The sequence below is a fragment of the Astyanax mexicanus genome, chromosome 5 (assembly GCF_023375975.1).
Source record: "Astyanax mexicanus isolate ESR-SI-001 chromosome 5, AstMex3_surface, whole genome shotgun sequence".
NCBI classification, from domain to species: domain Eukaryota; kingdom Metazoa; phylum Chordata; class Actinopteri; order Characiformes; family Acestrorhamphidae; genus Astyanax; species Astyanax mexicanus.
In genome coordinates, this window is record NC_064412.1 from 56,940,001 (window position 1) to 56,955,700 (window position 15,700).

General features: G+C 38.4%; 2 protein-coding genes across 8 annotated transcripts in view; both read left to right on the forward strand.

Annotated features, from left to right (window-relative positions):
* The window catches only part of psmb3 (proteasome 20S subunit beta 3), a 213,178-nt gene that overhangs the window by 193,468 nt on the left and 4,010 nt on the right, over positions 1-15,700 (forward strand). The window lies entirely within an intron of this gene.
* The window catches only part of agap1 (ArfGAP with GTPase domain, ankyrin repeat and PH domain 1), a 200,656-nt gene that overhangs the window by 158,808 nt on the left and 26,148 nt on the right, over positions 1-15,700 (forward strand). For 6 of the 7 annotated variants that reach the window (XM_022675333.2, XM_007258472.4, XM_007258467.3 and 3 more), the window contains one exon: positions 14,411-14,565. In XM_022675333.2, the coding sequence (XP_022531054.1) occupies positions 14,411-14,565 (155 nt within the window). Of the gene's footprint in view, positions 1-6,392; positions 6,706-14,410; positions 14,566-15,700 lie in introns of those variants that run through there. The other variant, XM_049479887.1, reaches the window with a different exon arrangement.

Here is a 15,700-nt window from a genome sequence, read left to right on the forward strand (position 1 = left end):
TGTGATTAATTGGATGAGGCCGGTGTGGGTGGGCTCCTCCTCTTGGGAGCGGAGGATTAGTGCTTGTTTAAATCGTCCCCAATCGGCCGTATTGATCCGCTCCCAAAGGGGGCCAATCTGATGGCGGTGAAAGGTGTGTGAGTGTGTGTGTGTGTGTGTGTGTGTGTAGTGTCTGTCGTATCTTGTCAAATGAGGTATCAGTTTACTCTAACATTTTACGTCTCTTTGTCTTTGCTTTATTCTATTTTTCTGTTTTTCTCTTTATTCTGTTTTTATTCTGATGTCTATGTAGTTAATTTGTTTGTATTTAGCACTAATGTACATGCAGTTGTGTCAGTATTCATTAAATAACCAATAGGGATTAATAATTCCTATAGTAATTCGTAACATAATCTGGATGTATCATCAGATATTAAGGAAACATGCTGAGTTAAAGCACTTGACTTGACTAAAGCTCGTCAGTAGAGCTACGACCAGTATTTTCTTATTAGAACTGTGTGGGTTTTAGCCTCTAAATCTGCCCTCTGCTATTCATTTCCCATATAGTCCTGTCTCCACACCCTGGGTTGCCAGGTATAGAGCATAAAAACAGCATGCAAACTGTATGTGCTACAGTCATGGAAATGAACAAGCTGGCTATATTCATATTTTTGTGTTGGACAGGTAATCACTGAGCTTCAGTTAGGTTGCTAACCATAGTTAATGGTGTAGAAATAGAAATAGGATGCATTTATTTGCATAAATAAACAGCTTAAATCCATTGTTTCCCACCAGATATCTCCTTTAACAGCAGACAAAAGTCCCTTTCTTTCTTTTTAAGTCTCTTTTTAGTGCATTCTGGGAGCACTGACGAGTCTCAGGTGCTCAGTATTCCTCTGATGCATCTCTGAAGTTCTGTTGCAGGGAAGTGCACTGTGCCCAAGTACTGAAACTGCCATTGTTCATCGCAATCAATAAGCATGCTAATCTTTCTTTTGCCACAATCATGCAGCTTTAATAGCTCTCTGTTTAAAGCCTCTTTCTCTTGTGTGATTGACTGTGGCCGGGCTGTTTAAGTTAATTTGATAATGTGGAGAAGAAGGGAGGGAGGGAGGGAGGGAGGGGGGAGTCGGATGGATGGATTCATTCCTTTAATCAGTGGCCCCTTTGGTCGCACCTTATGGAGAGCGGAGATTTGTGTCATTGCTGGATCTGCTTGAATCTGTATGTGGTGAGAAATGTAGACGTGTTCAATATCTCTTCACATTCTCTCTCTCTCTCTGTTCTCCTCTCTCTCTCTCTCTTTTCGAATCCTCTTTTTTTCCCCGAGCTTCTCCCTCCCCCTTTCTCGTCGTTTCCCCTGGAGAGCCACTTTGTCTTGCCGCCTCTTTTTTCCCCGAAAAGGTTGAGCGTCGTCAGACGTTTCCCGGGCCTCCTCCCCGAGACCCCATTCATCTGCCAGGCACTTAAGTGAAATATTATAAATAATCTACAGTATTGAAATCTTTTATCAGCTGTGTCACTTTCATTATTCAATAAGCGATTAGTAACAGTCTCCCAATTTAGCCATTAAGCACTGGTGCGTGGGGCCGGCGACGGCTGTCACGCCGGCGGCACCGTGAAAGATCAGCCTGTCAGCAAGTCGCTTATTCATGAGCTCCGCCGGCCAGGTACTGCCCTCACACTGCTTTATCTAACACACACTCACACACACCAGCGTGCATAGACACACACACTTACTTACCTACACAGATACTCAGGTACTCTCTGTACTTCTGAACACCTACTGTCCCATATATATATATATATATATATATATATATATACATACACACATGCAGAAACACACAGGTTCTGCCCTTGTTTTTCTAATGCAACCTCCGATTTAAAGGAGAACTCCAATATGAAATGGATTTGGGGTGCAGTAAATATAAAAATAAATCATGATAATGATTAAGAACTTCTATACCAAATAGCCAACCTCCGTTCAACACCAGCTTCCTGATCGAAATGTTCAGAAATGCATCGCTTTTAGCCGATGCTCCCAACAGGCTTCCCAACAATGCTAGTGATAGGGGCATAGAGCTACCATGCAAAAAAAAAAAAAAAAAAAAAAAAAACACTAGCAACAAACTTAAAGTAGCTCCACACTTCATTGGTCAAATTTTGCAAGTTCTGTCAATTGAAACAAGACAGTAACTTTGAAAGTGCACAGGACTAGAATTAGCACTAGAGTTTCAAAGACAGAGATTAAGCCTAGCCATTGACTATATTTTCCCTTCAATGGAAAGTATATTATGCTCTTATGCTGTAGTCCAAGATTAGGGTTAATCTTTTTCTTGGAAAGTGTTGCGTATGTGCAGAAAGTCAGTTGATGGTCTATTTATGATGTTGCAGATTTAGATTTAGATTTTAAAGCATTATAGTGTTTAGTTCTTAGACTGTACATTTCATTCATAGCTTTCTCAAAAAAATGTTCTGCAACAGTGCCGGGGAATCAGCACTGTAGGATTTATGGTATTTGTGAGAATTGAGCCTAGTTTTCTTTTATAGAAGATCCCTTTCTTTCCCCTTTTCTTTCCTAACAAACCATAGCAGCAGCCGCAATACAGCATTACTAGCACAACCCATAGAAACAGTGCAGCCAGCTAATATTGTATAATAATATATAATAATTTTAAATAGTGTTTTTAATGCCACAATGGTTGCTTGTTTTGCGTCCATGTTCAAATTATATTGCAATAGCTCTTTCTGCTTTTTCTGGTCATCAAATCAGTTGATGGTTTATTAATGATGTTGCAGATTTAGATCACATTTTAAAACCTTTTCGCATTCATTTATTAAGCTACACAAGCTGTTTTAAGCTGTACAGTGAGTTGAACATACAGCACACGCTGCACATAAACCCCAGTTTTCTCAGTGCAGGGGTCCTCACTTCATCTCACCTGCTTTCCTCTTCTTCAAACGGAGCCCGCTCTCACGCTCGCCTTTCATCCTGCCTTTTATCCCGTCTATAAAGCGCCTTGATGCAAATTGATCAATCCCAGCGTCCTCTGCTCCTCCCCGCTGCGCCTCCACAGGCCCTCGCCGCCGGAGCGATCACAGTTTATCGGCGAGGGTCCGCGCCGGGCCCTGAGTGGCCGCTGTTAAGTAATTACCGCCTGTGATAAGAGCAGTCAGCCGGGGCTGCTTTGAAACCCTATCTGAGGGGTCCGGGCCCTTAGCGGGACCGCGGGAGGCGCAGGAGGGGCCGGAGGATGGGCGAGAAGGACAGAGGCAGGCTTTAGAACAGAACTAGAGGCAGGAGAGGCAGAGGGAACATTCCTGAAAGCAGCAGGGGCTTCACAGGTGTACCGACCCTGAGAGAGAGATGCTTAATTAAAGCTTCTGCAGGTGAGCTGCTGCAGAACAAAGCACCTGTGTTCCTGTATCTCTCTCTCTCTCTCTCTCTCTCTCTCTCTCTGTGTTTAATGGTATGGTAAAGAGAACATGCTCACAGCTTCCTCAGCACCGTGCCTCTAAAGGTATCACTGTCTCTTGAGTGTCTGATCCACAAACACTGTTTCCAAATTCCTTTTATACACATAAAAGCTTGGGGACACGTCTTTAAGTGCAGGTAAAGGATGTAAACGGAATAAAAGTCGTTATCGAGGTAAAACTGAATAAAAAATCTGATCTCAGGCAGGATAAACATGGCTCCCTTGCAGTGTGAAAACAATAGATGAGAGTAAATAAAAAAATGATTTAACCCTTTAATTCAACTTTGATCTACTTGTATCTTGTCTTTCCTTCTTCTTTCTTGCTTTCTTTGTTTGTCCTTCATTTTCTATATATTACTTTCTCTATTATCTATCTATTACATTACTCTCTCTCTCTTTCTTTTTCTCTCTTTCTCTCTCTCTTTCTTTCTGTTTTCTTCCCCTAGTTTCCCCTGTAATTTTTGCTTATTACTTTTTTGTTCTCTTTTTTGTTATTTCTTATTTTTCTGTATAGTTCTATACAAGAACTTTTCTCTTGTCTTTTGTTCTTGTTTCTTGTTTTTTCTTCTATTCTCTCTCATTTTTGATCTATTACATTCTTCATATAGCTTTCTTTCTTTCTTTCTTTCCCATAGTTTCCCCTATGATTTATGCTTGTCTTTTTTTGTTTTCTTTTTGTTTTGTTATTTGGTATTGCTTTCTTTCTCTTTCTGTATAGTTCTATAGTAAGGTATATATTTTTTAAAGTAGTGCTACTTTTATTTTGTCCTTCTTCTTTCTCGTTTTTTCTTTCTTTCTCCCTTATTTTTTATCTATACAGTTCTTGTAGTTTATGATTTGTGCTTGTTCTTTATGTTTCTAACTATTTCTCATTTTTTTTCTCATTTTCTTTCATTCACTTTTACTTTTTTTCTTATTTTCTGTCTCTCGTTCCTAAAAGCTGTTCCTTTATAGTGACGTAACAGCTCGGGGACATGTCTTTAAGTGCAGGTAAAGTCCAATTCCATGTAAATGGAATTGGAAAGTCGTTATTGGGCTAAAACTGCCTCTGAAAGGTGAATAAATCACACGAGTAAATCTTCTAGTAGCACCAGTTTGTGTGTTAATATTCCTGCAAATATATTGTGTGTAAAACAGCTCTTCACAGGGAACACAGGTTTCATTTACACCGTGTGCCTCGTTTCCCCCCCGATACTGTCCTGCGTGTAGAAGAGAGGGGGGACTGGATGGGTTTATTTTTCCACGGCTGCTGTTGTGTGACAAATGTCCCTGTTGGCCTGAGGGAAGAGAAAGGGGGGAATAGAGAGAGAGAAAGAAAGAGAGAGAGAGAGAGAGCTCAGAGGTAAAGCGGTCAGGTCAGACTCGACATGGTGGGGAAAATTAGCTGTTATTTAAAGAGCTGCTGCTTTAATACACACCCTCACTCTCACACACACTGTATAAAGATACAGCAGCTCCACGGCTCATTCACGAGACCTTTATTCACACTAGAATCTGCTCTTTTAGGTTCAGAGATTATAAACCTGCTTCTACTGAAGAGCATCCAAATCAGAAACACAAAAACAGTTTATTCTGCAGCAGAACGTTAGAATAAAGCTGTTCCTGTAACCTCTGACCCCTGAGAGATTCTACAGAATCTGTGTTTCTGAAGGTTGCTTTAGATTTCCTCAGTTCAGATCTTGTGGAGCTATTTTTTTTTTTCAATCTTACCTGATTTCAGGTTTAAACCAAAAGAGCAGGTGTGAAATGTGGTGCAAAATTTGGTTTTATTTAAAATAAATAAATAAATAAAAAATCTGATCTCAGAAGTGATTAGACTGTCTTTTCTTGCAGTATGAAAACACTTAAGATAAAATTAATAAAAAAAATTAACTGTGATTAATTGATTTATCTCCTTGGTTTAAACTGTAACTTCCTCCTCTTTTATCTACTTTTATCTTGTCTTTCTTTTTTATTTCTTTGTTTTCCTTTCCTTCTTCTTCATTTTTGCTCTCATACATTATTAATTTTTTATACTGTCTTTGTTTTTCTATCTATCTTTCTATCTGTCTGTCTGTCTGTCTGTCTATCTATCGTCTAGTTAATGATTTATGCTTGTTCTGTTTTAGTTCTTTGTTTTTCTTTTTATCTATCTATCTATCTATCTAGTGTATGATTTGTGCTTGTTCTTTTCTTTTATGTATTCTTTTGTTATATAATTGCTTTCTTTTTCTTTCTGTATAGTTCTATATATACAGAATTATTTATTTACAGTATTTTTCTTCTAAATAGTTACTATATGTTGCTTCTTTCACTCTATTCCCTTTTTCTTATTTTCTTTCCATTGTCTTACTGTGTACTTTTTCTTTCTTTCTTTTTTCTGATCTTACATTCCCCCTTTTCTCTTTATTCTGTTTTTATTCTGATGTCTATGTAGTTAATTTGTTTGTATTTAGCACTAATGTACATGCAGTTGTGTCAGTATGCATTAAATAACCAATAGGGATTAATAATTCCTATAGTAATTCGTAACATAATCTGGATGTATCATCAGATATTAAGGAAACATGCTGAGTTAAAGCACTTGACTTGACTAAAGCTCGTCAGTAGAGCTACGACCAGTATTTTCTTATTAGAACTGTGTGGGTTTTAGCCTCTAAATCTGCCCTCTGCTATTCATTTCCCATATAGTCCTGTCTCCACACCCTGGGTTGCCAGGTATAGAGCATAAAAACAGCATGCAAACTTTTCTTTAATGTTTTTTTTTTCTTCTGGTTCATTTCAATCACTCTGTTGTTTTGCAAATCGATTATTCTTTTTTCTTTTCCTTTTTTTTAGTGTGTCTGTGTTTTTAGCAGTTTGGATTAGATTTTTTTGCTCTTTAAGTTTAAGTTATTGTTTATTTTGTTTGTTGTTTTTTTTCTGTTGTCCCTCTCTCTCCATCTGTGGACGCAGCCAAGCGTAGAGCGTGGAAGCTAAATCGTGTGGCTAGTCTGCGCAACCTTTACAACAGTTCCAACACTGAAGGTAACTCACCTCAGAGAGAGAGCAGTGTGGGGGGCAGTTCCCCCCCTGCACTCGGGGCTGAGCTCCACTCGTCTCTCTGTGCTCGTGATCTGTGCGCTGTTCCCCCGAAGACCCTGAATCTACCTGTTTAACCCTTAATGTGAGATTAGCAGTGAGGAGAGCAGGTAGCTCACCTTCACCTTCCACTCAGACAGGGATTATCAGGCATGCTGTGGATGTTGTGGATGTGCTGTAGGTCAATTTGTATGAGTGTGTGTGTGTGTGTGTGTGTGCGTGCTTGGTATTTATTGGTATTTATTGGTAATTGTTGGTATTTATTTGGGTATCAGTTTCTTTGGATGGTTTATTATATATGTTCCTCATATATTTATGCTCAACCAACATTTAAATAACCCTTAACTGCATGTATATATATTAAATGTATCTTAACTCTAAGGTAAAAGTAAATGATTCTCTATTGAATGAACCCTAAACACATAACTTTAACCTGAACCCCAGCTTAACAATTTAAAGTTTAGATTTAGGGTTATGTTTTAAGGTTTAGGTTTGGGTTAGGTTTAGGTTTTAGAGTTAATTTATGATAAAAGTTAGGATATAGGATTAGGTGTGGGCTTAAGGTTGGGTTTAAGATTTATGTTTAAGCTTTAAATTAAGATTAGGCTTAGATTTTAGGATTAATTCATGCTTAAGGTTTGAGTGTAAGGTTAGATTTTAGGTTAGGGATAGATGTAAGCTTTATGATTTTAGATTTGGGGTAGGCTTAAGTTTTTAGGGTTGATTAATGCTTGATGTTAGGATTAGGTTTAAGATTTGGGTTAGGTTAAAGGTTTTAGACTTGATTTAGGGTTAAAGTTAGGGTAGGAGCATGGTTAAGTTTAAGCTTTAATTAGGGTTTGGGTTGAGCTCAGATTTTAGGCATGATTTATGGATAACGTTTGGATTCAGGGTTAGTTTTAAAGTTTAGTTTAGGGTTGGGTTTTAGGGTTGATTTATGGTTAGGATATAGGGCTAGGTTTAAAGTTTAGGTTTAAGATTTAAATTAAGCTTAGGGTTGGGCTTAGGTTTTAGGGTTGATTTATGCTTAATGTTTGGATATAGGGTTATGTGTAGGGTTAAGGTTTAGATTTAGCTTTAGGTTAAATGTTAGGGTTAGGTTTAAGGTTTAGGTTAAAGTTTGTGTTTTAGGGTTGATTTATGGTTAAGGGTAGGAGTTACGGCTTAGATTCAGGCTTTATGTTTAGGTTAGGATTAAGGTTGTGTTGTAGAGTTGATTTATGGTTAATGAGTTAGAATATAGGGTTAAATTCTTTACAGAATCATTGTTATACATGAGTATCAGTTTTCAGTGTATTGGTTGATGTTCTGTAATGTTCTGGGTCGGATTTGAGAGCAGATTAGGAGCAGTTTCTTTCTTTTTTCAAGTCTCCATCCCTCTTTCTCTCTCTCCCTCCCTCCCTCTTTTATTTACTTGTTCAATATGAATACATATTTCTTTTCTGGATGCGAGCGAGTGGTGTAATATTTTCCAGGTTATTAATGCTGTAAAAGGGTGCGGATAATATGGGAATTAATGACCTGTGTCACAAAGCAATACTGTGTGCTTTGACATTTCGCTTGGTTAATTTGTGTTTCCAGCCATCCAGCCAACACCCCCCTCCCTTCCCTTTTCCTCCTAATGCATCCCCCGCCCCGCCCCGCCCTGTCCCGTGCATGTAGCCCCCGTGCTGCGGTGCTGTTTGTGCTGTATAAAGTGTATGAAGTGTGCTGGTAAAGGTTGCCTGTGTCAGAGATCATAAATTGCCCCACTGCTCTAATATACCTGAGTATTGCCCCACTGCCCTGCAGAGAAACGCTGCTTTTATTCTTATTCTACACTTTTTATTTAGTTTATCTTGCAATGATGAGACAAAACATCATTTAAACAGCAGCAGAGCTTCTGAATATATCTACACTGATGGGCGTGGTGTTCTGGAAATGAGGTGTGTTCAGGTACATTTCTGGAGTTTTGCTTGTTTATCTTGGTAACAGAAAACACAGGAGCTCCACTGACTGATTTAAACCCTGACAACAGCCAGCAGCCAACAGTTCTAAACGCTCGTCGCTATCTTGGCAAAACAGACGAGCGCTCAACACTCACAGCAGCACAAACCCAACCTTTATATCAGCAATAAACAGAATAGTTATGAGTAATGAGTTAGTAGCTAATATATACTGACTCTGAAGTGACATAGGAGTGTTTAAGAGTTATAGCGAAATATGTATATTTACATTACATACACTGCTGTTATGTTATTAAATAATGAAAAATAATACAATTATTGTAAATCTTGGGCTAATTCTTCATGTAAACACTAATATTTGTAGGAAAAAGGCACTCTCTTGTGGAAAAATTATTAAAAAGCCTTTAATGTGTCATGGCAAGTAAATTATACTAATATTTGTAGATTGTGTGTTTCTTTCATAGGTACTGCTTTAGAGCATAGACCGTTTGTTTTTTTAATTAAATGAAATGAAATAAAATAAAATCCCCCTTTTTATCCGAATAACTATTTAATTGAAAAAGATAAATGGTTTTTAATTGAACCGTTAGTTGCAGCCCTAGATTATAATAAATGGAGTAATCCTTTGGATCTTTTGGTATCTTTTGGAAGACTTTTACACTTTTTTAAATGAATGCTAAGAAGCTTTTTCTGTTCCTTCTTCTGTAAAGTTGTCATTTTAGTCCTGTGCATATATTTATAGCATATATATAAACAGGGCATATATGTACATATATATATATATATATATACGGTACTTTGTGGAAATGACTGACAGTCCCCACTTCGCAGGGAACTGGCGGGGAGGGGAGGAGTAGCAGCCTGATGCCCTTTCATTGTGATATTGAGTTTTATTAATTGTGTGTTACACATGCTTAAGGGAGAAGAAGGGGTGGGGGAGCGAACGCATGCTTTAAATTACGCCGCTGTATCGCTTTCTGGATTGTTGGTTTCCGTAATTGTCATATGCCCACCCTCTTCCCCAAAAAGCCTGCTGATTTAATTAGGATGGGAACATTGCGGCCGACCCCAGAGGGCCTGACGCCTGTGAAGGGTGGGCCCAATCTCAGACGCGATGCTTCAGTGATCCCAAACCCTGGAAAAGCTCTGAAATATCCGAGTTTCCTCCTCCGTTTACGAGCGATTACTGGTGTTTCTGTAGCTCCTGGTGAAGTTGAGTAACTGGAGACGCAGTAAAGCGGGGGTTTATTCAGTGTAGCGTAGCAGGAGCTGAATGAAGGTTTCTGTTTTCTGCTGCTGTTCTGTTGGTAAATAATATAATCTGGATAATGAAGCTCTAGTTTGGGTAAATTAGCTGCAGATTAGCAGGTGGCTAATTGCCTCTTTGATCCAGAGCACGACGCAGATCAAAGGCAGTTAGTGAGCTACAATTACTGCACTCGTGAAGCAGCGCACTATACACTATACACGGCTTCACAATCGTGAATAATCACTAATACAGATACCAGTCGGTTTAAATACAAGATTGTATTGTTTAGAGGTCAAAATTGTTATATTTGTTTTTTGCACATTTTATTTTTGCATAATTTTAACTGCAGAATGAAACAGCCAATGAGATTGCACTAGGGATTTGCAAATCACATTTTTGTGATTTTGAGTATCTGCAAATACGGATCCAATACTTTGACAATTCAGTAAAAAAAAAAAAGAGAGAGAGAAAGAACATGTCCAAGTTGTCTCTTTTTAAGGTTTTTAATTTATTTTTTCATTATTATTTTAAATAATAACAGTATTAAAACATAACATTTTAGCACAAAATAAACAAGTACTAAATATTCATATAAATGATTACGATTTTAATATGCATATTTTCTTAAGGAGACCATAAACAAACTAAAACAAATGTCAAACTAACAACACAACAATTCTGTGATTTATCATGATTAAAATCCTGATTTTTTTTTGTATTATTGCTGGTATTTTCTTGAATATTTAGGTGGGAGACGGTAATAACTTTTTTTATTGTGGTTTATTAGGCCTGGCAGATTAGAATTTGACTAGAGTTTTTTTTTTACTGTATTATAATATCTATATTATATTATACATTGATATAGTAAGGTTTTGATGCTTTTCTAACTAGAATACTGTGATGTTTAAATGAAGGAAATAAATGTAATTGAAGCTCCATATATCACATATATGTTGTTTCTTTGCAGATGTGAATATATGTGAGTCTATGTGAATGTATGTGAGCATGTGTTTGTTTATTTATGTGAGAAAGAGTGTGTATGTGTGAGTGTGTAGTTGTGTGAGTGTATAAGAGTGTGTGTGTGTATATAGTACATAAGAGTCTTCAGCACAGTGACAGTTTATTGTCAATTTGGAGGAAAATGAAGCGTGGATGGGATAAAAGTAGAGGATGGCTCCATACTTAGCTTGCTGGATTAGCATCTGTGCTAACCGGCCTTGCTGATAAACAACGCAACAGCAAGAGTGTGGTCTCACACACTCACACTTACAACATACAAACTTACCAGTGTGAGCACAGTTGGGGCATTCTCAGTGCGCGAGTGCATCAGTGTCTATAGTGAGCTCGTAGAGTAACATCATAACATAATGTTAAATTTTGGGGATACATCAGTGATCTGGATATTTTCCACCCGATCATGTGATCAGCTCTGTATCATTCATAGATTGCATCTTATTTTTCTTGTTACTGGTAACAGCTGTAATCTGTTGGTGTTGATTTCACTTGAGTTCACAGTTTTTCACTGATTTCAGCTTTAAAAATCATGGTTGTTGTGATTGGAAACAGTCGTATTTGAGAGTTTTGTTAAGATAATTGGATTAAAGTAGTGTTTATGATGATACTCATGGTTTTGTCTGTAGTTTCTGTCTCAGTCTGGCTGATTTCTTGGCTGTCGCTGAGGATTCTGGGATGCTGGCGGCAGAAAAGCCTCAGCAGGACTTTCCGCTGCACTCGTGTGATCGGATCCCAATTAAGGCGGTGATTGAGTGAGGGAGGGAGGGGAAGTGGCTCGGCCAGTGCGTTTTCCTAATGATTGAACTTGAGAAATCGCCTCTTGGGGTGAAGATTCTCACTGTTCTTTCAGAACAGAGGACTGTCTGAAGCTTTACCTGTGGGTGAGATGGTGGTTGCAGACAGACAGACAAACAGACAGACAGTGGGGTATCATTAACAAATCGTTTTTTGATTGCTGTCGTGAATGAAATCCTTCTTTTTAGAAACAGCAGAGAATTACATCATTCTTTTTTAATGATGGATCATTATTGAGATGAATTTCTTGATGCTGAACTACATGCATCAAAAGTATAAACCAGTTACAAGGTCAACATTAACACACTATTCTTAACACTCAGTACTAGTAATCTTTATTTCTTTATTTAAAGTACTTTCTACATTGTAGACAATCTAGGGACTTTCTGGTCTATTTTTATATGTAAGGTGTACTGGATTATAGGGTGCATTATGTGACACTAGTAAGGAACAGGGCTGTTGCCATGTTTCCCTTCTTATTTAGAAGGTCTGATTGCATAAAATACTCAACACAGTAACTTTCTGTAGCTGGTTTACTGCTTTATTTCTTAGTTTTCTTAGTTTTCAGCACAAACTGTAGTATAATCCAGTGTCTGAGGAGAGCTCTGTGTCGTCTCTGAGTTTCCCCTGTGGCTGTGTTCATGTTTAAACCAGCTCAGAGCCTCGTCTCAGTACATGGGCTTCTAAACAATGTTTTGAATCATTGATCCCAGTTTGCACACGATTCTTGAACCGTTTCACTCAATGCCTCTCTAAATTCTACACTCAAGTTCTTCAACGTGTCCAAACATCACAGATCAAATGATGATAATTCACGAAATATCAGCGGATTTTAAACAGTTTTAAATGTATCTCAGCCTCGAACAAAATTTTGGTTGTTCATGATTTAGTGTGAAATGTCATATTTTTATCTTATTTGTTTAAAATTGCTGTTTAACCAAGCAAAGTCATGTTTTGTCTGATTACTTGATTCATCAATCTTTTCAATCTTTGCTAGACTAAGAGCAGGATGTTGGGTTGCAGCAACTGTAGAAAAAGCTTTTTTTGTCTAATTGCATTGCAAATATCAGCAAACCAAGGTGTCCTGAGACCTCATATATAATATTATAATATTACATATTTTACCATAACACACATTCTTAACCCTTGTCCCGTATACGGGCTACAAGTGTAGATGATACAAAACCCTTTTTCTCTGCAGTAAAATAGGTCCAAACCCAAATTCTGCAGGTTTGAAAATAGACATAAAAATTAAACCATAATAGAATGAAAGATTTGTAGGAAATTAAATGTCTGATTGACAAAAATGCGTGCCTGTTAAGGGGTTAAAATGCTCTCAAGGCTAAATGACATTATATAAGCTTTATAGCTTTATAGCATCTTATTGTTAAGATGGGTTTATTCTTGTACCAATCTGACATTTTTCTCTTTTCAGATGGATTTAGCTTTTCCACAGGGAATCTGCTTGCGTGTTGATTCGTATGTGTGTGTGTATATGCGTGTGCATGTGGATACAGGCTATATTGCCTCTCTGATTGCCTCTTCATTATGTAATTGCCCCTTCAAGAGTAAATTATAAGCAGAGTGTGTAAAGTGTGCGATCTCCTGAGCCCTGGAGATCGTGTTTCTGGGGGGTTCCCTTTGAACGCGACACACAGCGAGGTCTCATCAATGAGAATTCTTCCTCTCCACCATCTGCGTGCCGCCGCCGGCCGTGTCCTCCCCCGAGTGATCGCCCAGTCAGTGCCCTTTTGTTCCTAACGCTTTCCAAATGTGACCCTCTACACCACTAAACAAGCTCCCTGTGTCCCTCTGAGCTCAAAGACCTGACTGACTTTTAAACACACACACACACACACACACACACACACACACACACACACTCACATTTTCCTGTCTCATTGACTCGTGATTGGCCCATTAACCTAAACGCGGCCTTGGTTAGTAGATCCATATGTCACCCTGCTGAGGGAGTTATTTGGCTGATTTGGGAAGCTTGAAGCTGGTCTGTAATTAGCAGGATATTCTGATCAGAGGCTCCAGGGCGGACCTGAAGGTCAGGAAGTCTTGGAGTAATTGTCCCTCCGAAGCCAACAGGTGCTCTGCAGGACCAGAGACACCAACGCTGACTGGAGGACACGGTTTCTGAAAGCATTGAACTGTTACAAGCAAAGCAAAGCAGATACAGGGGTTGAATAATGAAACTGAAACACCTGGTTTTAGAGCACAATAATTGATTGTGGTGACGGACAGTTCTGGTGGAAACAGGAGAGTTGAGGTGCACATTGAATTCTGTGTGATTTGATCAGCCGTGGTTTTATGTTTTTTGGATACAATCCGGGTTATCACCCGAACATCACTTTCAGACAGCTTCCTCTTACAGCGTCCACAGTTAATCCTGTTGGATGTGGTTGGTCCTTCTTGGTGGTTAATGCTGACATTACCCTGGATACCGTGGCTCTTGATGCATCACAAAGACTTGCTGTCTTGGTCACAGATGCTCCAGCAAGACGTGCACCAACAATTTGTCCTCTTTTGAACTCTGGTATGTCTCCCATAATGTTGTGTGTATTGCAATATTTAGAGCAGAACTGTGCTCTTACCCTGCTAATTGAACCTTCACACTCTGCTCTTACTGGTGCAATAATGTGCAATTAATGAAGATTGGCCACCAGACTGCTCCAATTTAAACATGAAACCTAAAATCCCACACTAAAATGATGACAGGTTTCCAACCCCTGTATATACTGTTTTTTTTGTTTTGTTTTTGTTTTAAGATAAATGGATTAAAATTGGATTTCAAGCTAAAATCTGACTTGTTTTATTTATAAACTGAACAATAACAGTACTTCTGTCTTTTGTTAAACCTCCTCTTTTCTCTCTTTCAGAGCAAGAAGAGAACTTTGAGTTCATCATTGTGTCTCTGACGGGCCAGACGTGGCATTTCGAGGCGACGTCGTACGAGGAGCGCGACGCATGGGTGCAGGCCATCGAGAGCCAGATCCTGGCCAGCCTGCAGTCCTGCGAGAGCAGCAAGCAGAAGGTAGACAAACAAGACTTACGTGATCATATCACTAGAAATAGTGTAATTATCTAGTGTTGAAACTGAAATGTAGCGATATGCACCTTGATATACAGTGCATAATAATAGTTTAGTGAAAATGCCATTTACGTAATTGTATTCTCTCCTTAAAACATAGTCAATTGGTCATGTTTTCCTATTTTTTGCAAAACTTCGGTGCAGTATAATGCGAGCTTGTCCAGAAATGCATGTGTGAAACGTGTCATTAGGGGTAGCTCAAAGCCACACACACACACACACACACATTCTCACGCAATTATTGTTTTACAACATAGGGGGAGCCCTTGTTGTAAAACTGTAAATCAGGCTTTAGGCTACCCCTGATGACGCGCTTTACACGTGCATTTCTGGACAAGCTGAGAGACACACAAACATCACTGAAAAAAAAAGAGAGTGTGTGTATGATGTTATTTAGATGGTTATATTAACCAAGGCAGGGCTGGGCAATATTGAGGGAAAAATAAAAAATAAACACATGTAAGAGCGATTCTCCATTATAATTATGATTTTTACTTCTTGTTTTTTTATTTCTAAACAAACATCACCATTTGAAGTAATGGACACGCATTTAATTTAAATTTGTAATAGTAAGTAACAGTAGAAATAGTAAGCAGCCTCCTTCAAGTTTGCATGCTGCTTTCATATTAAACATAACTTCCTTGAATTACAGTGTTATGTTTAAGAAAATATATAAGAGTTCTTCTAAAGGGGTGCCATATCCCTGTGCCAGTTCCTTTTAATTGGTTATAGTGAAAATGGTTAATTGGTAATGTTTGTACAGGTATCCCAGTAACCAGAATGTATTTACACATCAAACAAATGGAAAACAAATACTGTATAATAGCTTTAATCTTTAATATTTAACCGTTTCTTCATTGTTCATTGACTTTTATATATTATTCTGCGCTGAAATATCAACTCGCATATATGTGTCTGTTTATGTCCTCCCCCCTCCTGTACACAGTGTAGCTAAAAATGTCAGCATTATAGCCCCCACGCCTTCACCACACACACACACACTCACGCACACTCACGCAATTACAAATGGCAATTACTTTACTCTAATGTGGCCCCACTCTGCTCGCCAGTTCCCCAG